Raw genomic sequence first — 26,002 nt, forward strand, 5'->3', positions numbered from 1 at the left:
CTGCCACTTTTCTATAAATCTGAAACTAAGCTGTATAAATCTGGAACTAAGTTCATTGAAGTTCTTAAAAACTCGAAAAAATACACAAATGCAAAATCAACTTAAACCTACTCACTACCCACAAACTCTTACTATTTCATGATATAGCTTTCCTGTGTGTGTAGCTGGGACTGGACCCTGCCAGGGCTATGTATACACTCCTCCAGCTTTAACTTTTTCCTATTTATTTTTTGGGGTGCTGGAATAAATGGTCTACCACTAAGCTATATTCCAGGTCCTGCTCTTTGTTTTGCGATACTGAGATTTAACCCAGGTAACGTGGAGCTATATCCCCAGCCTGTTTTTGTTTCAATTTTGAGAAAGGACCTTGCTAAATTGCCCAGATTGGGTTCAGACTGTAATACTCCTGCCTCCGCTTTCTAAGTAGCTAAGACTATAGGCATGCACCACGGTGCCTAGCCTGCCCTAGTTTTTTTCTGTTTATTCTGTATGTTGACTCTTTCCCATTCTCTGGCTCAAGTTCAAGGTGTTAATCTCTTCCATGGCACACAATCTGAACTGAGTGGCACCTGCCTCTTCACTGGCCATACAAGCTGGTGAGCCTTCCTGGGCAAAAATTACATTTTCTTTCTTTTTTTGAAACAAGGTCTTGCCATGTAGTTCAGGCTGGCCTTAAACTCATGGCAATTCTCCTGTCTCAGCCTCCTGAGTGCTGGAATTACAGATGTGTGCCACCACAGCTGGCTGAAAAAGGACATTTTCTGAGCAGCTTCCACGTCAGATTCAACACTGCTGTTCCAGCCTCACCTAAACCTCACACCCACCCAGGGTTTACACCATCCTGTAAGATCCTAACCTTTAGGCTTCCACTTCAGGTTGTATTTACAAACATCAAGCCCTCTTGGGTCGTAAATGAAATCTAGGAGCGGAGGGGAAGACAGCATTATATGCCAAGGTGTTCACAGAAGAGCAGAAGGCCAACCGTCCCAGTCTGCCCATACCTTCGTTGAGCCTGGTGTCTGCAATCCCTAATTTAGACTAATCTTAAAGGCCCAAGAGTTCTATCTTCCAGCCAACCTGCAGTTTAACCAAATGCTTCTAAAATGTTACAATGGGAAATTAGGTTACAAAATCATACTTAAGAGTTTAAAGTGTGTACACATATAAACGAGAACAGAAGAGGAAATAGGGGACATGTAAACAAACCCACCCATTTAAATTGCCCAGGAAGAAAAGCAAGTCAAACCAACAGTCACTAGAGACCCAAAGCCTCCCACAATTCCAGGACAAGATTGTTCTGTGGTATTGATATCCCTAACATGTTTAGTATGTAATATAAGCTCTCAGATTACAGATACAGTGATAGCTGCTTCCTGGGCAGCCAGTATCAGAGAAGGAAGTAGAAAGAATGCTTAATCAGAACCTGCCTTAATTTCCTTGTGGTAGATCTAGTAATCTTAAATATCCTTTAAGATTTTTACAAGAGGATTGACAGAGGGAGTAGTGTTCTATGGGTTTTGTGTTCAGTGCACTTTCTGCAAGAGTTCAGAGCACGGCTCCATGCCATCCACACTAGCTTAATGCACAGAGTGGTGTCTGAGCTCTGGTCGGGTGGATTGATATCCACTGTTCCTTTCCCAATAGGTGGAGCTCTGTTTTTAGCTATTTTTAATGATATACAACTGGAAACAATCCAGCCTCTCCTCCCTCACATTCCTGCTAACCAGGTCATTTTCCGGCTCTGTCTGACCGGGCTGTGGGTAAGGAAACCCTTAGCAGCTCTTCTGTGTGCCCAAACCCATTTCAGACCCTAACCAATGGACACTCATGTTTCATCCCTCAGGACAGCCATCAGCTCACTCTCCCTGCACACAGCTGAGTGCTGACAAACTGGCAAGTTTACTCCCACCTGGACATCCATTCACTGCTTCGCATACATCACCTATCCCTCAGACTGGGTAATCTGAATACTGAGTGTGCAACAGTTTCTGAACACTACTATATTAATACACTCTAAAATTGTCTTCTCAGTTTTTTTTTTTTGTACCTGGAATTGAACTCTGGACCTTGTGCTTGTGAAGCAGGCAGTGGCACCACTGAGCTAAATGCCCTGTTGTCTTCTCAGTTCTGGCTCACACTGAGTATAAGGTTCTTATTTACTTGCACACACACCCACACCCACACAGAAACACATAATTTTTTTTTTTTTTCTTTTTGAGACAGGGTCTCACTATATAGTTTAGATTGGTCTTGAACTCAGTGTGTGGCCTAAGCTGACCTCAAACCTGCCAAGATCCTTTTGCCTCAGCCTCTTGAGTGTTGGGATTACAGGCCTGTGCCCCTATGCCCAGGTTACATTTATACTTGTCAGATGAAATCTTGTTTTACCAAGTAAATGCACTGGTTAATTCTCCTGGTCTTGTGTCACTGGATAATCTTCATTTTTCTTCACTAAGTTGTCCAGGCTGGGCTTAAACTTGTAATCCTCTTGCCTCAGCCTCCTGGTGCTGGGACCACAGACATGCGCCACCACAGTTGCTTTCATTTTCACTGACAGTGAAAATGTGTAGAATGAGTCATCTGAACACCAGTGCTTTTCCACCAAGCGGGTTATTCATAACCCAGTCTTCTTTGTTGGTTCAATCAGTTACCAATCCATATGACAAGAATTAGAGACTATCATATGTCGTGATGAAATCAATATGCCCGATTAGCATTTGCCTGACACATCAGCCTTATCAAAAGGTGAAACAACACAGGCACAGCCTGAGCTAGGTCTGATAATCATGTTTTATTTTTTGAGGGAAGGGTGCTTCAAATTTCATTACTTAGGGTTAGGGTTAACCCTAACCCTAACCAAATATGACTAAAGATAGTTATCTGACTGTATTAAATCACCAAATCAGGGTTATTTTGCTAGACTCAGATCAAATTCACCTTCATGAGAGGACCAGGAATTTTTTGCTACTGCACAAACAAGTGAACATGTGAAAGAACTATACAATGTCCTGACTTAGGATGGAAATTCAATTTACCAACTGCTAACTTCTCTATTCCATGATAGGGAGAGTATAACCAACAACCATTCTTCTGCACTTGTAGTGCAGTATTTAAGAAATCAACACTTTGTTGTAGAGGCTTTGTGTGAGGTGACTTTGCTCAATGGTAGGCTAAGCAAGGGTTCTGAGTGTATTTTGGGTAGACAGGGCTAATCTATGATTTTTGACGGGTTTGCAATATACCCCCACATCTTTAGACTTGAGGGAGGAGGAAAATTTGCATTGGAGGAACAGAAAGGAACTGTCAGCTACAACTATCAAGTCTGTGTTGCTATAAAAAATGTCAACTGCAATGCACGTTGTTTCTGCACCATTAAGCCTAAGAAATGCTAAAACACAGAGGGAAAAGTGCTGTTTTAATTTACAGCAGCAATTCTTGAGGTAAACGAGGCGTATAGGCAAATGATTTTCATGACCCAGCAATAAAATTAATAAGCCATCAATGACTCTTCATTTATTAATCTCCCAACTCTACAGAGTTAATTCTACTTTCACTTCCATCACACTTGCATATGGTTTCAACAGGGGATAAACCTCCTCTTCCAGGAATCTCTGTACCTGTCAAAGAGGAAGGCAAATGGAAGACAAAGGAAGATGTCAAGGTGCTGTCTTTTTTTTTCCTGCCAGACCTGGGGATCAAACTCAGGACCTTGCACTTGCCAGGCAGGTGTGATTCTTTTCATCGTCACCAATACCTACTTGATAAACTTTTACTCCACCATTGAGCATCTATTTTCCTTAACTGCCTGTCAGAAATCTCTGGCTGGCCCTACTCACCCCGCAGGCCAGCCTGTGCTCTTGGTTGGTTCCATTTCTAGTCAGTCACCAAGACATCACCTCTCCTCCTCCCCACCACATCATTCATCCACCAAGTGATCACCCTTCTCTCCCTCTCTCCCCTTAACTGTGTCTATGACCACTGCCTTGGCTCAAGCCCTCCTCAACCACTGCTTGGTTAATGGCAGCTCCTTGCCCACCCCACACCGTTTGTGGCAGTACTAGGGATTTAATCCTGGGCCTCTGCACTGAGCTACATCCCCATTCACCACCCACCCCCTTTTCTGGTACCAGGGATTAAACTCAGGACCCTGTGCTTAGAAGGCAGGCACGGCACCACTGAGCTAAATCCCCTAAAGAGAGAGTCTGACAACCTATTTATTTATTTTTTAATTTTTTGTACCAGGGATGGAACTCAGGTCCTTGCGCTTTCCAGGCAGGCGGAAGTACCACTAAGCAAAATCCCTGGCCTTAACAAGAGAGTCTGACAACCAATTTTATTCTTTTTTGTACCAGGGATCAAACTCAGGTCCTTGTGCTTATAAGGCAGGTGGTGGAAACACTGAGCTAAATCCCAGGCCCCTCCCAGCCCTTTTTACAATTTTTACACCAGGGTCTTGATAAGCTGCTAAGTGGCTCAGACTGGACTGGAACTTGTGATTCTCTTGCCTTAGTCTCCTAGATTTGTCTATGCATCTTTAAATCCTTAGAATTAAATACAGTACTTGAACATATACTGAATACATTATGTACTTAGTAAAATTGTAAAAATTCTGGCCGGGCGTGGTGGTGCATGCCTGAAATCCCAGCACTTGGGAAGCTAAGGCAGGAGGATCGCTGTGAGTTCGAGACCAGCCTGGACTACATAGTGAGTTCTAGGTAAATCTCAACTACACAGTGAGACCCTGTCTCAAAAAAACAAAAAACAAAAACAAACAAACAAAAATCTTCTAGTTTTTTTCAAAAGGGTAAAAGAAAATTCCAAGTCTTACTGAGAACTACCATGTACTAAGTAGTATGCTAGACACTTCAATCCTCACAATACCACTGTGAGATAAAGAAAGTTCTGAGAAATTCAGAGGGGAAATACTTGCGGCAACTTGAAACAGCCAAACCTTTACATTTTAAGCCAGCAACCTACTCTGATTTCTAACCAGCCCCATTTAATACTTCTCATAAAAGAGATATCAAGGATCTTATCCCAGTTCTGCAACCCAGCAGGGTAGAAGAGGGCCCCAGGGAGACTTCCCAGAAGCATCAAGTGCTGCTCACCTGCTGGAACGCCCGGCCTGTGAAGGAAGAAGGATCCAACAAGTGCTCCAGCTGGGAATGAATGGGACTGAAGTAGGCATCAGCCTGAATTCGCTCTATGAGGTCATTGTCGCCCCCTTCCTGCTTAACCACAGCGGCTGCCTGCTGGGAAAGCACTCTAATTTTCTCGTGACAGTCCTGGGATAGAGTGAGGCAGAATTAGTTCACTGCCAACAGGACACTGAACTCTGCTGGGAGACAATAGATGACACACCGTGAAGCCTCCGGGCTGAAGAGGGTCCCCTCTGTCTGAATCCACCAGGACCTCAACTCTCACCAGACTGTAGTGGAACCTGAGGTGGACCCTACTCTTTTCAAGAGCCTCACGCACCATTTGCTCTTGCTTCTTGCTCACCTCCCATGGGATTTCCAAATTAATTCCTTGACTAAGAGTGGACCCTTTTCAGAAGTGATTGTGTTTCATTTTTAATAAACTCGAGTTCAACACAACCCTTCCAGAGATGGCAGAATTCAGTCACCGCGCTGCGGCAATATCGTGACCAAAGGTAATGAAACACCTCCCTTTTCCGTTCTCCCTAGGGCGCGTGTGTGTATGGGGGGGTCGTGCTCTCAGTTTACCCAAGAGCACCAGTGGCTACGCACCTGGCGGCTACCCCCCGCTTTGACCATGGCGACGATGATGTTCTCTGTGGCCATGAAAGGCAGCTCCTGGCGAATGCGCCTTTCAATGACCTAGAAGACAAAAGAGGGCCAAGACAGAAGTCTCAAGGTTATGCAGTCACACACATAGGATACCAACTGTGTCATGCTAAATGGGACAGCAGCTACCATTACCTACGGAGCTAGAGAGAGGGTAATGAGTTGTTTTATTTTATGCTGTATTTTTCAGTTTCTTTACAAACCCAGAGATTTATTTTGATTTTAAAAAGAGGAACGTTGGTTTAAGGAAACTTTCAGAAGCTGCTTCAAAGGAATTCCTAAAGCCTGAGCTCCTAAAATGTGTTAGACTTTGGGACCAAGCTCCAAGAGCTGCGTGTTAAGATGGAAATGCACCTGCCTGCTAGTTTCAGGCTGGCAGATAGGATAAGGCCACCCAAAGTACTGTTTTCTCTTGTTCCACAGCCATATCTATGAGTCACCTGTTCCCTGGGCTTAGGTCATGGGCTTCTGGGTGAGCTCCAGGTGGAAGAACTCCCTTGGACCAGAATACAGAATCATGCAGCACACACCCCTCCCCATGGCTGAACTCCTCCCGGTGCTTTACTTCAAATCAAGGTCTTACTTTGGGGTATACCACCAATCCTTCAGAAATGTTCTGTAGCGTATTCAGTATGGTATCTGCAGTGAGAAATGCCTCGGCCAAGCAGATACGTCTACAAAACAAACAGCCATCTGATTAGCCCTTTAAACAAATGATTTCAGAGACCTGTAGGGTGTGGCTAAAGAAGCTGCCCTACTGACTTCTGCCACAGGTATTCTAACACCCTTCACTTTCACACTACTTCACCCACCCCAACGTCTTCACAAGCCTCAAATCTTTTAGCACCTATAGTCCAGACCACCTGCCCAGTGCCGATCTTAGGCCCAAGAGCTCCCCTCAGCTGACCTACAGATACCTCAGACTCTCACTGAACTCCGGCCCTCTCTTGCTCCCCATCACACAACCGCTCTCTCTGTATGGCTCCAGTCTCAGTATGTGGCACCAGCACTCATCACTGAGTTCTGACACTGGCTGGTCTGCCATCGACAGCCCACATCCTTTCTTTCCATTTGCAGGGTCTGACTTTGAAAGGACCCTCCTGACTTTTCTGACCTATCCCCGACTCCTGAGGACTGATTCTCCAAACTGTTGCCAGGTTAAGTTTTTGGTTTTTTGCAGTACTGGTAATGGAACCCAGGACCTGGAGCACGCTAACCAAGTGCTTTACTACTGAGACACTTAACCCTTTTTTTTCCCCTTCTTTTTGCAGTACGGCGATTGAACTCAGGACCTTGTGCTTGCAAGGCAGGAGCAGTGCCACTACTGAGCTAAATCACCAGCCCTCAGTCCTTTATAACTAATTAATTATTTTGCCCCAGCCACCTTTTTTAAAACTTTTCCTTTTTTTGGTACCAAGGATCGAACTTGGGACCTTGCGCTTGTGAGGCAGGCAGGAGAAACATTGAGCTAAATCCCCCGTTTTTTTACTTTTTTGAGATAAGGTATTGCTAAGTTGTCCAGCTAGCAACCTGTGTAGCTGGGAACATAGGTGTATGTCATTACTGCCAGTTGCCAGGAAGATTTACCAGGCAAATCACATTATGCCACACCTTCCTAAAACACAGGTGGCCCTCAGATACTGGGATTCCATGGATTCAACCAACTGTGGATGTAAAATATTTGAAAAAAAATTTTGTATCAGCAGTGAACATACTTATTGTGTTCTTGTCCCCTAAATACAGTATCACAATTATTTACAGTATATTGCACTCACATTATATTAGGTATTGCAAATAACTGAGACCTAATTTTAAATATATGGGAGGGCTGGTCATGGTGGCGCACACCCGTGACCCCAGCACTCAGGAGGCTAAGGCAGGAGGATCGCTGCAAGTTCAAGGCCACCCTAGACCACACAGTGGACTACACAATAAGTGCAAGGCTACCATGAACTACATGGTATGCCCGTCTCCCCACCCCCTAAAAAAAGTGTATGGGAAGAGTTATAGATGTATGCTAAGTGGAACTATTACACCATGTCACCTAAGGGGCAAAGCACCAGATTTTGGTTTTTGTGTGTGTGGAGGGTCCCCCTTGAACACCAAGGGATGACTGAATTCAGTGGCTTACTTTTGAATGAGGTGGAAAATGATGAGACCACATCCTTTTCCACTCAAGAAATCCTAGTACAGGGCTGGGGATTTAGCTCAGTGGTGCTGCCGGCTGCCTTGCAAGCATAAGACTCCAAGTTCAATCCCTGGTACCAAAAAAAATCCTAGTACAATGCAAGCAAACTAGAGCAATATGAATTTGCTGCAGACAAGTACAGACAAAGTAGAAAACTATACACATGCTCGTGTGTTACAGGTAGTGACAATTTCCTCTGACCTATCCCGAGACTCACCACGATAGCACTGTGCCAGGACACCAGTTGCTGTCTACCTGCCTTTAGAGCAGAATCCCAGGCCTGGGAGGCCCTCCACAAGCTGGATACCATCTGTGATGAAGTCCTGCCTTCCCTCCTGCCACATTTCAACTTCATTCCTCAGTATGTCCAGCTGTCAGGTACTCCTTAGCTGTTCATTCTTTCTCATCTTTAAGTGGCTGAAATGTTCCCCGATTCATTTAAAACTGTTCTTTGCTCCCAGAGATGCACAGAATACAATCTAACACCACCACACTGTTGTTCTTTCTTCTGTGAGATATGCTCTCCTGTTACCTAAGTTGACCGTAAGCAATTCTCCTGCCTCAGTCTCATGAGTGGCTGGGGCCACGGCACATGGCACCAAGCTCAGCACACACTGTCTTCTCTGTTGTTGTTTTGTATCTTTGCAGTGCTGGGATTTGAACCCCTAGGTAAGCACTTTACGCTGAGCTACACCTTCAGCTTTTGTTCCTTGTTCTTGCCTCCCTGCTAGACTCTGGGCGCTTTGGGGACATACAACACAGATGATCCAACATGCCCTTCTACTTCCAGGTACCTCCTCTGGTTCCCTAGCACTCTTCACGTGACGTCCCTGAGTCACTAACCGGTTGGCACTGTCATCCAGAGTGCGTTCAAACCACTGCACAGATGCTGTGTGCAGTGGGTCCATGACGAGGCCCATGAGGTGACGGGCAAGGCTGCAGCATCGTTCTGAGCGCATGGGGTTCCGCTTGTATGGCATCGCACTGGAACCTGCCCATGTGAGGAGACGAGAGGTAAAGGCAGAAAGACTTCAGGGGACAGCAGGTGTGCAAGGTGCTGGGCGAGCTCTTAACACGAGTCTGCATGTCGTTCCAGCAGTGCCAGGGTGCTTTTGGGTCTCCAGCTACTCACCAATCTGCTGTTTTTCAAAGGGCTCCTCCATCTCCTTGAGGTTTGCCAGAAGGCGGATATCAGTGCAAATCTAGGGGAAGTGGGGAAATAGGCATCAGGCCACTTGCTCTTGGCCAAGGGTGGTGGAGAGGAGACCCTCATGTGTGCTACCATTTAGCTGTCTCTGAGCTGAGCACTAGCCTGTCCTGCCCAAAATCTCCTGGAAGCATCCCACCCAGGACTCCCTCTGCTCCTCAAGAGCCGAGGGGACAGATACTGGAGCATGGACACACTTCTGAGCAGCACGGCTTAAGACATGAAGGTATGACAATGGCAAGATTAACTGCACCCCTCAAAGGGTGGGCATTTGGATTCTTATAGTAACTTTGTTTTTTGAGACAGAGTCTCATTATGTAGTTCTCATTATGTAGCTAGTCTTGAGTTTACTAGGTCTTAGACTCAGGGTGATCTTCCCGTCTCAGCCTCCTGAGTGCCGGGATTATAGGTGTGTGCCACAACGGGCTCTTAGAGTAACTTCATTTTTATTTATTTATTTCAGTACCAGGGATTGGACTCAGGACCTTGTGCTTGAGAGGCAGGTTCAGCACCACTGAGCTAAATCCCTGGCTCCTAAGAGTAACTTTAAAGAAAATGCTGGAACTAGTCTGCCCCTTTAACATGCCTCAACTTAAAAGACTCCACTTACAGACCCCAAACTGTCAGAAGTGGAGTAGGACTGGAAGACAGGACCGGGACAGTCTGCTGTGGTGCCCCATGCTCCCACTTCTCGCTCCTACAACTGCCACCCTCACCTTATGCACAGATGCCCCCAAGCTCGCCAGCACAGACAGCACCTCGATGTCCACTTTTCTTGTGTATGTCTGTCCTGTGATGATGAAAGCCCTGCAAATAACAGAAAAGAGAAATGTTAAAATGTCAAAATGCAGCTGTCAACGCTCAGTCTTTCCCAGAACAAGCTGCTGTTCTATCCTTCTATTTCTCAGGAAGCTTTTCTGACAGAGGAGGAAAGATGGTGTTGTGTGACCATGTCCTGCCACAGCTCGACGTCAAAGCCCAACAGAAGCCATGCTAGAGACTGATAGACCTCAGAGGAAATGGTCACATTTAGACTAACCCACTGAACAGCAACATGGTTAAGGCAATTCTAAAGACAGCAGAAGTAAACAGCTTCCTTCTTCTAATACATTATAAGAAAACAGAACCCAGGGATGAGGGCAGCTCAGTGGTAAAGCACTTGCCCAGCATGTGCAAGGTCTGGGTGCAAGCCTCAGCAATGCAAAAAAACAACAACAAAAAAAACCAAAACCACCAAAATGAAAAAACCAACAGAGAACCTAGTTGTGCATGGTGGAGTGCACCTGTAATCCTGGCACTCAGGATGCTGAGGCAGGAGGATTGTAGGTTTAAGGCCATCCTGGACTACATAGCAATATTCAGTCTCTCAAAAACTGACCAACCAAAAAAATTAGATTCTAGACTGTAAGAAAATAATACCCAGGCTAGAGATAGAAGGAAATCAGTAGAAGAACAAAGGAAAAAAAATTAAAAAAAAAAATCTAGAGTCACACTAAACACAGGCCCGTCATCAACTTAACCAGGAAGCCAACACTCTTCCCATGTACCTACCTCTTAAATCCTGCCTTTTCTGTCACCATCTTGTCCAGCTGCTCTACCTGGGGGAGAAAAGATACATCCCTACAGAAACCTAGGTGGCTGGTATAAGAGTTATCTCAACACTTGTCCCAACCAGGCCGCAGCTCTCCAACTCTCTTCTGGTCCCGTCACCTGGAGCCTCTTTTCTTGGGCTGCCACCACTGAGTTTGTGCACACCGCCCCCACACACCTTATTGTGATCGCCCTCAAAGAGCTGCAGGAAGCTGGCTTGGGTGCCAGTGGTGCCTTTCACTCCCCGGAAGCGCAGGTCATCTCGGATGCGTGTCAAGTTTTGGAGATCCATGCAAAGGTCTTGAATCCAAAGACAGCAACGTTTCCCAACTGTGGTCAGCTGAGCAGGCCTGCAAACAACCCAAAGAAAAACACACAAGTGGGGTCGGAGCTTTAGCTCTGTGGTTCTGTTGCCTGCTTTGGAAGCACAAGGACCTGAGTTCGATCCCTGGTACCAAAAAAAGAAAAGAACACACAAAAGTGTCAAGCCAATGCTCGACTCCAGGAAGGCTTCATTCCTTCTTCTAATAGACAGAATTTCCCTTGAAGGGGAATAAAAGACAAAACCAAACCTTAAAAGGCTTGAGTAAATATTAAAGAGACCCAATGTCATTTATAAACGCTCTAAAATTAAAAAATACAAGGGCTACCAAAATAGTTCTTTCTTCATGAAGAGAAATTTTAATATAAGGGCAGGGACAGTGTCTCCTGGTTCATGACCATATCCCCTGACACTGGCAAGAAACACATCAGAGAGTCATGTAACAAATATTTGCCAAGTGTGTAATGTGTTTTTGGTATTGGAAACACAACAGAGAACCAAACAGACAAAACAGAAAGCTCGCTGTGCAGTGAAGCATACACTGCAGTGGGAATAAGTAAACAAAATAATTGCTGACACTTTAGGTGCTAAAAATGAAGAGGAGGACACTGGCCAAAGTTACCCTGTATTGGCAATTAAGGTTGGCCTTTGGAAGGGATCACTCAGGCTGAAGTACACATAACCTAAGGATGCTAGGAGCTCTGCTTCTGAACTCTAATCGAAACAATGAGGTCTATTTCTGGACATAAAACAGTAATGAGTAAACTATAACAATGTCCAAGTTCTAACAGACAGTGTAGCCCACTCCAGGTTGAACTTTCTTTTAGACTCATGATACAGACAGCTGGTAAACATTACGGCACATCACAAGCTATAGTATATCCCCTAATTAAACTCATGGTATTTTTTATTCTTACGTCCTAACAGATTACCATTATAAGCAAATAAATAAATTTTATGTACTAGTTCAAAGCAGTATTATTCATAATGCCCACAAACTAGAAACACAAATGTCCACCAACTGATGAATAGGTAAGCAAAATACTATATGGTATATCCACACAATGGACTATTACTCAGCCATGAAAACAGGTGAAGTTACGACACATGCTTTGTGGGTGAATACTTTAAAAGGGTAGATTTCGTTGTACATGAATTATATCACAGCAAAACTTTTTTTTTTTTTTTTGAGACAGGGTCTCACTATCTAGCTCAGGCTGGCTTTGAACTTACCACATAGCTCAAGTTGCCCTCCAGCTCCCAGTGATTCTCCTGTCTCAGCCTCCTCAGTCTTGGGAGAACAGGCATAGGCCACACCTGTTTTGTGTTTTAAATGAATGGGAGCGTAGCCAGTCCCTCTCATTTGCCACACACAGAAAAACCCTGGACTGCCTCTGGATTTTCTGAGCACCCTCCCTCAGACAAAAGGAAGAAGATGGTGCTAGGAGTGCAGGGAAGCCAGCAGGGAAAACAGCAGCTACCTCAAGTCAAGCCACACATTGTTCACATGAACTATCTTTTCACAAGTTAGCATAAATATTGGGCCTAGTCTGGGGCATAGTTCAGCAGCATGTGTGAGACCCTAGGTTCCATTTCCAGAACTGGAAAAAAAATTAAAAAGCCAGCCTGAACTTTAAGAAGATTAAGTTCCAAAGGCTTTTATCAAGGTTGTGGTGACATTCTTATTGCTGTAATGTATCTCATCAAAACATAAGGCAACACTGGACAGGTAGCCTAGTGGAACAGTGCTTGTCTAGCATGCTTAAGGCCCTGGGTTTAATCCCCAACACTGAAAGACAAGTGAGATAGATGCAGGACATTGCTATTCAATATCTGTCACTAGCATTCCAAAGATGGTATTTTTAGTTTTTAAAGGGTTTTATTCAGTAACTGAAAATATGTATATTTTAAAAAACAAAAATACAAAAAGTAGAAAAAAACCCTAAATTCCCTATTATATCATAAATCAGAATAATCAATATTTATTGTCCCTGGGCATGGTGGTACTCACCTGCAATCCCAGCACCAAGGCTGAGACAGGAATATTACTGGGAGCTGGAAGCCAGCCTGCGATATGTGGTAAGTTCAAGACCAGTTTGAGATATATAGTAAGATCTTGTCTCAAAAAAAAAAAAAAAAAAAAAAAAGTTTTACAAGCACCTTTGTAATGGCTCTGTATTATTCCAACTTGTGGATATACCATACATTATATTCTTGCCTGTCATTCCAATGCTTACAGTAAAAACACTATTGTAACAAAGATCTTATGCATGAGGCTTTTCCCATAATTTTAAGGCCAGATTCTCAAGAAGAGAATCACTAAGTTAAAGAATATGAAAATGCTAAGGATCTTGATTTTTTTCCAAATGAACTGTTAGATTTACTTTCTCCTATATAGTTTCTAAGATAAATTATCAAGATCATTTCTCATTAGCACCCCAAGTTATCTACATGAGTTATGCCTTGAGATTCACCCCCTTAACTAAAAGCCACAAGCATGTAAGTTGGTCTATTTCCCAAGACATCGTCGTGTTACTTACTGGTAATGTGTGAAACCTAAGGTAGGTAGGTTGGCGTGCTTCTTAGCAAAGTCAGCAAGCCGAGAGACCACTCTAGCAAGCTACAGGACAGACCGTGGAGTGGAGAGAGAGTGAGGTCAGGTGAGTGCATTCCATAATCAGGAACTAACCTTTTAGATAGTTTACACAAGGTAGACCTCCAGCTCATGGGAGATGGTATCCCTATCTTCTCATCTTTGTATCCTGCACTGCCCTGATCAGGGTTTACAACCACCAACATCTGAAAACTGACTTGACTCAGGTCACAAATTATTTTAAGACTACTTCAGAGAAACAGAACAAAATCATAATCCATTTTTTAGAAATTTATTTTTTCATTAGTATGTTTGCAGTACATAGTGATTATATTTATTGTGGGAGTTGGTGCATGTATATAACACATCTTAATTATTTTTCTTTCCCCCATCAATCCTATCTCTCTGTTCTTTCCAACTGATCCCTGTGCCATTTGCAAAAGCTGTATTTCCATTTTTTTTTACCTTCAATTTTTTTTCCCATCTCCTCAACCCCCACAAAATCATGATCTACATTAACAATAAGCCTCTGGTTGTACTTTATTTAAAACCCTATGCTTTAAAAAGTATTCATTTACAGAGGTTTAACCCAGGAAGAGACAATTAGCTCTACAGATACAGGGTCACTTGAGAAAATGATATATCTAGAGTGCCACTGTGCTGATTACTTATAATTTTGTAGCTTTTTTTTTTTTTTTTTTTTTTTTTTTTTTTTTTTTTTTTTTTTTTTTTTTTTTTTTTTTTTTTTTTTTTTTTTTTTTTTTTTTTTTTTTTTTTTTTTAAAAGGGAAATTTTTTTTTTTTTTTTGGTGGTGGTAGGGATTGAACTCAGGTCCTTGCACTTGCAAGGCAGGCAGTGGAACCACTGAGCTAAATCCCCGGCCCTGATTACTTATAATTGAAGCCCATCTCCTATTACAGGGAATCTAGAGATGCAAAGAAAACTTCTGCCAATTTCTTACCTTTGGCAAAAGCAGGTCAAATGCATTTCTAAGAATAATCAAGTCCTGCAAAGGAAAGTGCAATTAGACAGCTTTGTCAGTTTGATTACATACCAACCTTTGGGCCTCACAGCTAGGCTTCTCAGCTCATAGCCTACCTCATCTTTACCAACCCACGGTGTATGCCAGAAGGTGCTATCACAGGCTGTTATTTTTTGATTACTGAGTCAAAAGCAGAGCAGTACTCTTGGACGAATCCATCAGGAACATAACATTCACTCATTCATTTTTGATGTTGGGAATCAAACCTAAGATCTCTGCACTGAGCAGCCCTTTTTGAAAAAACTTTTTATTTTGAGACAGGGTCTTTAAAGTTGTTAAAATTGCCCAGGCTGGACTTGAACTTGCAATTTTTCTGCCTCAGCCTGCCACAGTGCTAACAGGTGTGCTCTGCCACACCTGTTTACAAACATAACCTTTATACTAAAAAAACCCAATGTATGTGCTATCTATAATGATTAAATATTGAACAAGTCCACAAGGTTTGTTGTATCTTCCTAGACAGGAGTGTCTGAGTTTCTGAGAAACTTCCAAATAGGACCATTCTGTTATTTTCCTTTTTGCTAATATGTAATTGCTAACAAGGCATGATCTAAAACATCAAAGTTTAAGAAATTTAAGGCTGCTTTTCTTTCTTTCCTTTTTTTTCCCCAGTATTAAGGATTTTACCTCATACTTTGCCATATCATCAGGCCCCCCACCTTTTTTGTTTTGAGACAGGGTCTTTTTTTTTTCCCTCATTGAGTTTATTGGTACATTTTAGGAATACAGTACAGTTACATTCATTATTGGGATCTTGTACTTTTACATGACAGGTCTTGGTTCTCAGTTTTTCCCCTTGTGCCTGTCCTCTCTTCACCCCCTCTCCTTTTACAAACACTTTATTTCCATTTTTTCATATTTTTTAGAGACAGGGTCTTGCTATGTTGTTCAGGCTGGCCTTGAACTCATACCACACCCATCTTTTAGCCCTTTATTTTGAGACAGAGTCTCACTAAGTTGTCCAGGCCAGGTTTCAACTTATAACCCTCCTGTGTCAGCCCCAGAGAATGCTAGGACATGTTGAGCTCTGAAGCAGTCACTGAAGGAGGTAAAAGATGTATTTCACAAACTCTAATATGTTTGTGTATGACAGTAACTGCTGAAACTACACAATAGGTACTTTTGAGAATTTTTTCCAAGAAGACTGCTCTACCACCTAATTATACATAGATGCCTTTAATTATGTTATCACTAAAAAAGTAGGCTGAATATGTTGGCACACAGCTGTAATTCTATTATTCAGGAGGCCAAGGCAGGGACATCTTGAGTTCCAGGGTAGCCCAGGCTGGATTGGCATGGCTCAGTTATAGCACTTGCTTGGAATGTCTGAGGCCCTGTGTTCTATCCCCAGCATGGAATGGAGGAGAGCTAGAGGCAACTTATGTCACCAGCTTCTCCCTGAATTTGAACTTTACTTGGAATTGGGCTTCTGATCCCCAGGCACACTTTGCTTAAGAGCACAAGCACGGGACTCATCTGCCTGGGCCTGTATCCTCTCTAGCTGTGTAAATGTGGGATGGTTCTTCAACCTAAGTGTTCTCATCTGTAAAATGAGGATAATAAAGCCAGGCTCAAAAGACTCTAAATATTCTGATCCTACTCTCTATAGTGGACAAAACTAGCGATGGAGAGCAGATCAGTGTTTGTCTGGGACTGAATGCAGTCATGAGAACTCCTTGGGAGGATGTAGACTAAATCTGAAGCATGGTAAAGGCTGAACAACTAGTCACCTACTAAAATTTACTGTGCATTTAAAATCGGTAAGCTCCCTGCAATTAAAAAAAAAAAAACTTGTTTAACAATGGAAATAACATCATCTATCTCTTATGGCACTTGAGAAGAATAAATGAAGTAATATGTATAGGTGTCTGGCACCTAGTAAACTCTCAAGGAAATGTTTGCTGCTACTTTTGAAATGACTGTAAGACAATTTTGTTAATCAAAGGTTTTGCTTGACAATTTTAATGTAATCCTTCCTTCTTTCCAGAAGCCACAGCAAAGTTTTCATGGCCTTTGGAAAGAAAACTTTGGGTTTTTTTTTTCTTTTTTGTAGTAACAGGGTTTCACACTGAGCTAAATCCTCAGCCCCTTCTTATTTTTTATCATGGGACAGGGTCTCACTAAGTTGTCCAGGAGCGTTTGAACCTGAAATCCTTCTGACTCAGCCTCCCAGAGTTCTGGAATTATACATGTGCACCATCACACCTGGCTGGAAAATAAAAATAAAATGCATTATAAAGATTGAGTCCTCAGTATGAACACAGAGGGTCCTACTGTATTGTCTCCAACATAGCAGGAGGTGGCACCAAGATGGATGATGCCTGCAGCCTTTGGACAGCAGTGGCCAAACGTGTGCACGTGAGCCATCACATCATGTCGTAATTTTTTCTCTTCTTCAGCAGCCACCTTGAAGTCTATGTTGTCCAGGTTGGATTTCATCTCTTGGATTTGTTCGTCTGTGATAGGCAAACCCAATGCCTGCAGAATAGGAAAAAAATAAAACCAAACAACCCCGGTGTTACAATTATTTGATTTAAAGGGACATTGAAAAAAATATTACCATTGATGCCTTACTACCCAGTTCTTACAATTAAAATCTGGAGCACCAAAATAAAAGTAGCTCAGTGGTTCTGCTGCCTGCCTCGCAAGTGCAAGGACCCGAGTTTGATCCCTGGTACCAAAAAACCAAACCAAACAAAAAAAAAACCACCAAAAAAAACCCACACACACAAACAAACAAACAAACAAACAAAACCAAAATAAAAGTACAGAGTATGTGAGGTGTGCTGTGGAAAAAACTTTATCAACGAATCCCGATACATTACATTCTAAGTAAACCCAAATAAAGCAATCTTGCTATCAGCTATTCCTTCTATCCCTGTACTTTTCCTGAGTTCACTGCCTCTCTTGTTCTAGGTTCTGCACTCAGCTATCACTACTCAGAGAGATCTTCCCTGATGTCACTGTGAAACACTTTTCTGTGTCACTCTAATCCTTTAGCCTAGTTTTATCGAGTGTACCTATCACCAAATGACATTTTAACATATTTTTCGCCCGCCCTTCTCCCCTGGAATGTATAATCCATCAAAGGAGAGCTTCACTTGTTTTGAGACAGGTTCTCTTTATGTTGTCCAGGCTGGTCTTACTCCTAGGTTCAGGTGATCTTCCTGCCTTAGACTCTGGTATGTTAGGAATACATGTGTGTACCATCACCAGCTTGATAATTGTTATTATTTTTTTGTTTTTGTTTTTTTTGGTACCAGGGATTGAACTTGGGACCTTGCACTTCCAAGGCAGGCAGTGGTACCACTGAGCTAAATAAATCCCTGGCCTGAGAACTGTTATTATTAACTGCTTAATCCTTAGGGACTGCCATATTAAGGGCATAAAGTACAGCACTTTTACATTTGACCTAGATGGACTGCTTCACTTAGAGAAGCCAAAATTCAGAATTTGCATGTCTGGAAATCCACCATTTCAGAGGACTGAGTTTCAGGACAGCCTGGGCTATACAGCAGATTGAAGCCAGCCTGGGTTACATTGTGAGACTCTGTCTAAAGAAAAAAAAAATCTGTAAGGAGTTTTGCCAATAAATTATGTACAACAAATTTGTTACAGTTGAAAGCAATTATAGGAGACATCGATAAGAAAATCAATTTATCAACATCTTATATGCATCTATTTACTAGAATTAGGCTTTTTTGATTTTGTATTTTTGAGACAGGGTCTTGATATGTAGTTCAGGTCGGCGTCAAACACTCAGCAATCCTCCTGCATTAGCCTCCCAAGTGCAGGCATGTGCCACTATGCCGGGCTCTGAAAAATTAGGCTTTCAAAAGGCAAACCAGCTGGGCATGGTGTCGTACAACTGTAATCCCAGCACTTGGGAGGCTGAGGCAGGAGGATTACTGCATGTTCAAAGCCAGCCTAGGACTCGGGATTTAGCTCAGTGGTTCCACCGCCTGCCTTGCAAGCTCAGGGACTTGAGTTGGATCCCCAGTGCCAAAAAAAAAAAAAAAAAAAAAGCCAGCCTGAATTGCATAGTGAGACCCATCTCAACCTGACCCTCAAAAGCAAACTAAACATGACAGCGTGTCCCTATACCCCACCTACTTGAGAGGCTAAGGAGGAGGACTATAAAGTCAAACCCAGCCTGGGCAACTGAGGCACTTAGTGAGACCCTATCTAAAAATAAATAGAAAAGGTCTGGGGATGTAGCTCAGTGGCTTCAGGATTCATCTAAACAAAAAGCCAATTGGTAGCCTACAGGCAGCTTAGAATAACAGCATCTAGGGCCAGGGATTAGCTCAGTGGTGCCGCCACCTGCCTCGCAAGCACAAGGTCCCAAGTTCAATCCCCGTTACCCCCCCCCAAAAAAAAAAGAAAGAAGAAGAAAAGAATAACAGCATCTACCTGGCACTCAAGGGCCAAACACATACAGCGGTGAAATGACTCAAATCTTATTAGCTGGATCTGTATTGTCCAAGATGGTAGCTACAAGCCAGATGTACTACATGTCTATAATCCCAATTATTTGGGAGACTGAGGCAAGAGGATCACAAGTTCGAGGCAAGCCTGGTGAGATTCTGTTTCAAAATAAGGAAAAAAAAATTTCCTAGCCACATTTGAAGTGCTCAGTACTCACATATAGCAGAGTCACCTTTATAGTCAGTAGACATGACATATCAAGGCTTCTTTCAGGCACGGTGACACTGTGCTAAATCCCCGGATTTCCTACTTTCTTATTCCCAGAATTCTTCCCCTCAATCACTTAAGTCATTATATACTTTTTTTTTTTTTGGTCATCATCACATTCTAGACTTATTACCACTGACCTGCAGGAAAAGGATGGACTATTACTTCAATTCCATGTATGTATTTTAAATAGGGGAAGAATTCCAGCAAGAATACAGGATGAAATATTCCAAAGCTCCAAGAAGCAGTTATGTTACTGAGCTCCATTTTTACAGACAAATAAGGCAATATCCCTGCACATTAGCTTTTTGATAATTTTTATATGGTACAAGAGATATATAACCAGAGCTCACCATGTATATAGTTCTTACACTATTTTCAGATTGTGAACACTATATACCTTTTTGTTTTAATAAAGATACACTGTAATAAACTCCTTGACCTTAAGTTTATAATAACCTATGATTAATACACTAAAGTTGCCTTTTTATGTGGTCACCCACAAACAGAATGGTCATATTAGCTCCTAGACAGTCAAAATTGCTTTTATCTCCATTTGCATAATGGCAAAGTGACCCTATGCTGAGCCAGAAGGGAAGCTGGCAGCAGAGAAACAAATTCCTCTTGAGTCCCTGGGAGCAATGGAGGATGATGGCTTGGTGTGGCTGAAAAAGATATATAGCAATGCTTTCTTTTGCAACACTGGGGAGTGTAAGGTATAGGATTCCGTGGAAGAGAAAATGGGGAAATTAGGCAAGCGGACCAAATAAATAAATCATTTTTTAATTCTGTAATTTACAGGGATGTTACTTTGAACAGCACCATTCTCCCTTTATTGTTGTGCAGTATTTATGACTGTCACTCTGGGAGGAGACACAGCAATACCTGCTATGATTTGGCTCTGTAATGGTATCACCTTCATCTCAGACCATGGCTGTTTTGAACCACTCCCGGTGCCCCAGTGTCCCAGAGGATGGTGCAAAACCTAGTGAGAATCTAGCTAATTGGTAAGCAAAGGCAAACAGCAAAAGATAATGGATTTAAATGGCTTCCTGTAAGGGTTGTAGGCTTTTGTTTTGCTTTTTGGCAGAATTCTAGTTCCAAGAAATGATGGTGAACTGCAAGAATCTAGCAGGGGATGCGTGAATCTAAAAGACTACCATTTCTGATCCTCCTCTGATCAATAGTGTCTCCAGAAATGATGCCTCTTCATCACCTACCACACCAGCTGGGCCCTTTCCTGAGCTTATGGTAGATTTGGGGCTAAAAATCCTTGGTAAGGAACGTCCCTGGCAATTGTAAAGGTTTTTGCTATAGAAAATAAAAGGCAAAATATTGAAGTAAAAGTCATATAGTGGTAATAGATCACAGAGAAAGGGGGAAAAAAAAAAAAAGATTCAGAAACTGAAGGACTGGACCAGTCAGTGATGGCAAGAAGCAAACAACTGTGATTTGGTCTTCTGCTGCCTACAAGAAATCTTTCTCCCTGTTAGTGAGTCAGGATGGCTGAAGTATCAGGCTTGGGGCCAAGGGGAAATATATAGCTGCTACAAGTTGTTCTGGATAAGATACTAGAATTAGAAACATCCGTAAACTTCTCCTTCTGTACTTTTTTCTTCTTTCAGTCCTGGTGGTTTGTAGCAGGTAGAGAACATCAAGTTGGCAGCACACCAAATTCTGAGAATGAAAAATTCTTAGGATCAGCACCTTCTTGACAAGTGGCAGACTCCTGAGACTTCCAATGAAGAGTAGGAGGACTGGTAAAGGAGAAAAGAACACATTTTGTCCTGTCTCAATATTTTAATGTTCACCTCTTTGAATGCAACATGACTTTTCGTAAAGATAAATTTATTCTCATTTAACAGATATTTCAAACAGGAAATCTGGCTGAGCACATAGATTCCCAAACATTGACTGTAAATGTAAAGCAACAGAGTATCAAATCAGTAAATCTGTTGCACTTGGTGAAGAAAGTAAATTCCTCCTTTGTCTCCCAGCTCCAGAAGGGAATGTCTCACTGGCTGTACAAGCTTTTCTCACTCAAGTCCAAGTCTCTACGTTCAGACATAGTACATCCATCACTGCATCCTTCCAGGATTTGGAAGTCTAACAAAATGCCATTCCAGTAGGTGTGTCTCTAGGTTTTGAGTCTAGAAGTGAAAAAAAAAATTTTTTTCTTTGGTGGTACTGGGGTTTGAACTCGGGCCCTTGTGCTTACAAGGCAGGCAGCAGAACCACTGAGCCAAATCCCCAGCCCTAGAAATGAATTTAAGATGTGATCCAATCACAGTCAACAACTTGATCATACTGACTTCCACATGACATGAATATGTTCATCACCAAAGAGCAGGATGTGGTCTTTGGCCAGCACTAACACTGAGTGGTCAATCAGGTATTACAGAGATGCACGTTCTAGGTGACAGGAGTAGACAGACATGATGGAAATGAACACGGTGTGTGGGCGAATAATAAAAACACTGTGATACTGGATTAAAATTCTTTACGTCTTGCTTCCTCTTAGCTGTTTTTTTCTAGAGTCTGATCTAGTAGTGGTATCAATCCACATACATAGAAGAGCTGGGAGTAGCTGGCATTTGGTGCAGGATTTTACAAACATAGCGTGCAACCGTAACATGTTCTTCATACATCAAAATAAAGGGGATGTTTCAGAAGTTCTTTATACTTTGGCCTTTTGGATTCATCCTTCACAAGGCACAAGTTAACAAAGTTGATGAAACTTGGGGAGAATTCCCTTTCCTCAGAATTACTCAGCTGTGGAGGATCTCCTTTCACAACTTGTGTTGGGTGGATCAAATATACTATTCCACTTTGGATAAGGAAATTGGCCTGTGGCCAATTCGTACAATGTGATCCCCAAACTCCAGACATCAGAGTGGACATCATATCCTTGCCAAGATGCACTAGGGTCTATTCTTTCCAGTGCCATGTAGGAGCTACATCCAGCATCTCTTGTCTTGGCAATGGAGTCCACAGATGCCAAAGTCACACAGTTTAATATTTCTACTTCTGTCCAGAAGAATATTGCTACCTTTGTGAATAATTTTCAAGTTTTCTTTTAAGTAGTTTAGTGCTTTCACAGTTGCTAAAGTGATTTTGCCTAAAATTTCTTCTGGAATAACATCACCTAATACACTGTGTACATATTTGTAAAACTTCTCAAATGAGGTAGACATGAGTTCCATACAGATCCAACAGTCACCCTCTCTGAAGAGTGCACCAGAAAACCGAACAATGCATGGGCAATCACTATGCCATATTATAACATCCAAACCCATAAGAAGCTGTTTTTGTTCTTTTTCATACGCTGTTGACTGTATTCTATGCGTGGGTTTTGACCTCCTGTAGTATTGGGATTCAGAGTAAACCTTCCTGTAGATTTGACAGGTGGGTTTGCAAAATTCAACTTCAGTGCTTTGTGTTTACCCTGCATGTTGTTGATGGCTGGCCCAGGGCTCAGAGCTGCCATTGTTGGGAGTGAGGAGCCATACTGTGCCACAGTGGCTGAAATGCAGCAAGCTTGGCCTCTTTTACAGCAGGACACAGCAAGCGCGGCCTTCAGTCATAATATAATTTATCTGGCTAAGTTTGATCTAACAGATAATCAATAGGTAATCCAAATCCAAAACAGTTTGCATTTCAGGCAATGTGTAGACCAGGTAGACAACTCCACATACAATTTCAGGTTGAAAACACACAGTGATCCTGGCCAAGTATTCCTGAGTGCTATTATCCTCATCTCTAAAATGGAGCATCAAAGAAACAAATCAGTTTGTTTCTACTAACTCCTCCTATTACATGAGTCAAAGTAATCAATCTCTCTATGCCTCTACTCTCTCATTTGTGAAATATGTACAGTAATAGTACTTACCCCAATGGGCTGTTTTAAGAATTAACGAGGCTGGGGATTTAGCTCAGTGGCACGATGCCTGTCTCACAACTGCAAGGTCTTGAGTTCAACCCCCCCACCCCCCCCAAAAGAATTAATGAGCCATCAAATATAGTCTCTTTAAAATTTGTTTTTACAGGAAACACACATACACACACAAAATTTATTACATCCCTCAGGCATGTGTTTTTTTTTTTTTTGGTACCAGGGATTGAACTTGGGTCCTTGTGCTTGCAATACAGGTGCCAGAACCACTGAGCTAAATTCCCAGCCCCTAAGGTATGGGAATATTGACTCCTATGTAAATTAAAAACAGTGCCTGACCCTAGTAACATCGTAGATGACTTCAACAACAGTGTGGTTCCCAGCTAGCTAAGAAGTGTAAGAAAATATTTCAATAAAAAGATGCCCAGTGAGGCATGATGGCTCAAGCCTATAATTCCAGCACCCTGGGAGGCTGAAGCTGGATGGAAATTTCCAACCCAGCCTCGGCAACTTAATGAGATCCCTGTCTCAAATTAAAGAAGGGTTAGGGGTATAGTTCAGTGGGAAGGACCTGAGTCCAATCCTCACCCCCAAATAGTGCCTGGGTCACAGAGGGTGCTATATAAGCATCTGCAATCATCCTATGATTCGATGCTTCCAGCACAGGCAGGGAATCTGGTATAAAAGTTGCAGGTTATCAGGGTCCCAGGCACTATTTGGATAATTTCCAGATTTACTTTGTCATCTGCAAACACACTGCCACCTTGCTTGAGGTGGCACCTTCCTGTGAAATTTGATGTTATTCTTTTTTTGGTACTGGGATCGAACTCGGGCCCTTGCACTTGCAAGGCAGGTGGCAAAACCACTGAGCTAAATCCCGGGCCCAACCTTCCTGTGAAATTTGAGAAGAAACACTAGCGTTCTTTGGATCACCTTCAGTTTCCTTCAACTCTGGGAAGGCTCCTCTGGAGCTACTTCTAAAACTGCTGGGCTGAGCAGCTGCATTTGCAGCCCTTATATAAGACAAAGTATAAACTCAGCCTAATTAACTGCCTGTGACGCTGAGAAAACACAGATTCTGGTGGTGGTGTAATGGGCACTCCAAAACGGAACTTTAAAGGTTAGGTTTTTTTCTTTTAGAGACAAGCAACTTTTCCGAAACTTCCTTCTGCTGAGCACATAACAACACCCACCCGTTCAGTCCAAAAGCAGCAACAGAATATGCAGATGCCAGCTCCAGGAGGCCAAGAGCACGGTATGTTTTCTATGAGAGGATGAGCTGAAGGCTAGAAGTGACAAAGCAAGATCTGCATTAGCTCTACGTTCACCCTCCTTTCTGTTCCTTACTGGAAAAGACCCTTGCCCGCCTGTAAATGAGACGGTGATCTGAGGCAGAAGGACTTTCCATCCCCTCTGGGCTAGCTGTGAATAATTCTTTCTCCATGAACTCAGAGAATGCTTTCAGTTGTACAGGCCATGTTCTACCACAATAAAATTACCTTTTTCTAAGTCACAGATAACTAAACCTTTTCTAGGGAGCCGCGAAATAGCACAAGCGCTTTTATTTTTAAGCGGTTTGTAACAGACCTCATCAAACACACCGCCAGTGTCTTATTCTTAATCCAAAGTTTTTTGTTGACAAATGGTTCAAGAACTTGGACCAGAACTTTAGCTCAGTGGTCCCGCTGCCTACCTTGCAAGAACAAGGTCCTGAGTTCGATCCCCGGTACCAAAAAGAAAGAAAAAAATAAATAACTTTGAGCTCTATCCTGGCTCACAAAGAAGGCTCACTTAAACCCCAAGTGGCTTACGCAATTCCAGACGGCACCGAAACCCTGTTGTCCATCTTACTATAAAAGTGGTTGTAAGGGGAGGGGGAGAATAAAACCTAACTTTTAAAGTTCCACTTTGCAGTGCCGGTTACATTTTTCCTAACTTCACAGGCACTGTGGATGAAGTGGCTAAGCGCTCGGCTCAAGCTCTAGGCGGAGTCCAGATTCAAAACCCAGTCCCGTTATTACACTGTGTGACCTGGGGCAAACCACGCGCGGTTCTCCAGGATGTTTTCCTCCCTGCCATGTGTGGGACGGCACTTGAGCCCAGCATCTGTGGTTAGCCGTGCAAGTCTGCAGCAATGGTCAAGCTGAGTTGCCTGAAACGACATTGCATTTCTCCTCGACTCCGTGTCTTAGGCCTTCTGGAACTAAAAAAAAAAAATGTGAGCAACAGGTGCGGTGCCTGGGAATCCTGCCCAGGCCTTTTTGGGACCACAGCTCCTCAGGACACTTAACAACCGCCGAAAATAGCCTGGGGCTGTGCCCAGGCCGCAAGCCCGGGCTCTGTGCTCCTCCCGGCACGTGCTGGGACGCGTCCGCACCCCTGTCTCTGCGCTCGTTACCTGTTCGGCCTCCGCCAGCCACAGCCAGAGCTGCCGCCACGTCCGGAACTTGTTCCTGTCGCTAAACATGAAGCACATCTCCGGGCTAGCATAGCGGGAGGCAAGCGGAGAACAGTAAGTGTCCAACAAGCAACTACTGTCTCCGGCAGCCATCCCTAATAGGAGACCTCGCCACAGCAGACAGGACCGTCGGAACCGGAACCGGAAGCCTGGGGCGGGACTTCTTCCACCCGGGGCGGGACTTCTTCCACCCGGGGCGGGACTTCCC

General features: G+C 43.1%; 1 protein-coding gene and 1 pseudogene across 3 annotated transcripts; both read right to left on the reverse strand.

The window, feature by feature from the left end:
• Positions 1–3,487: 3,487 nt before the first annotated feature.
• Adsl (adenylosuccinate lyase) lies at positions 3,488–25,937 on the reverse strand. Of its 3 annotated transcripts, XM_010612381.3 has the most exons (15): positions 25,735–25,819; positions 25,368–25,488; positions 24,530–24,622; positions 17,024–17,227; positions 14,669–14,713; positions 13,655–13,734; positions 10,971–11,142; positions 10,754–10,800; positions 9,919–10,009; positions 9,128–9,197; positions 8,839–8,986; positions 6,391–6,481; positions 5,751–5,840; positions 5,109–5,285; positions 3,488–3,617 (listed from the first exon to the last, which is right to left on the reverse strand). In XM_010612381.3, exons 2-15 carry the CDS (start codon positions 25,440–25,442, stop codon positions 3,531–3,533), a joined length of 1,470 nt encoding a protein of 489 aa, XP_010610683.1. In that variant the 5' UTR covers positions 25,443–25,488; positions 25,735–25,819; the 3' UTR covers positions 3,488–3,530. The 3 variants fall into 3 exon arrangements, with proteins under 3 accessions (XP_010610683.1, XP_033622101.1, XP_010610690.1); XM_033766210.1 differs by lacking the exon at positions 25,368–25,488 and having other exon boundaries at positions 25,735–25,937; XM_010612388.3 differs by lacking the exons at positions 24,530–24,622; positions 25,368–25,488 and having other exon boundaries at positions 3,489–3,617; positions 25,735–25,937.
• LOC104855123 lies at positions 21,643–23,381 on the reverse strand (annotated as a pseudogene).
• Positions 25,938–26,002: the final 65 nt, after the last annotated feature.

Source organism: Fukomys damarensis, unplaced genomic scaffold (assembly GCF_012274545.1).
Source record: "Fukomys damarensis isolate Sample0158 unplaced genomic scaffold, DMR_v1.0_HiC HiC_scaffold_19, whole genome shotgun sequence".
NCBI lineage: Eukaryota > Metazoa > Chordata > Mammalia > Rodentia > Bathyergidae > Fukomys > Fukomys damarensis.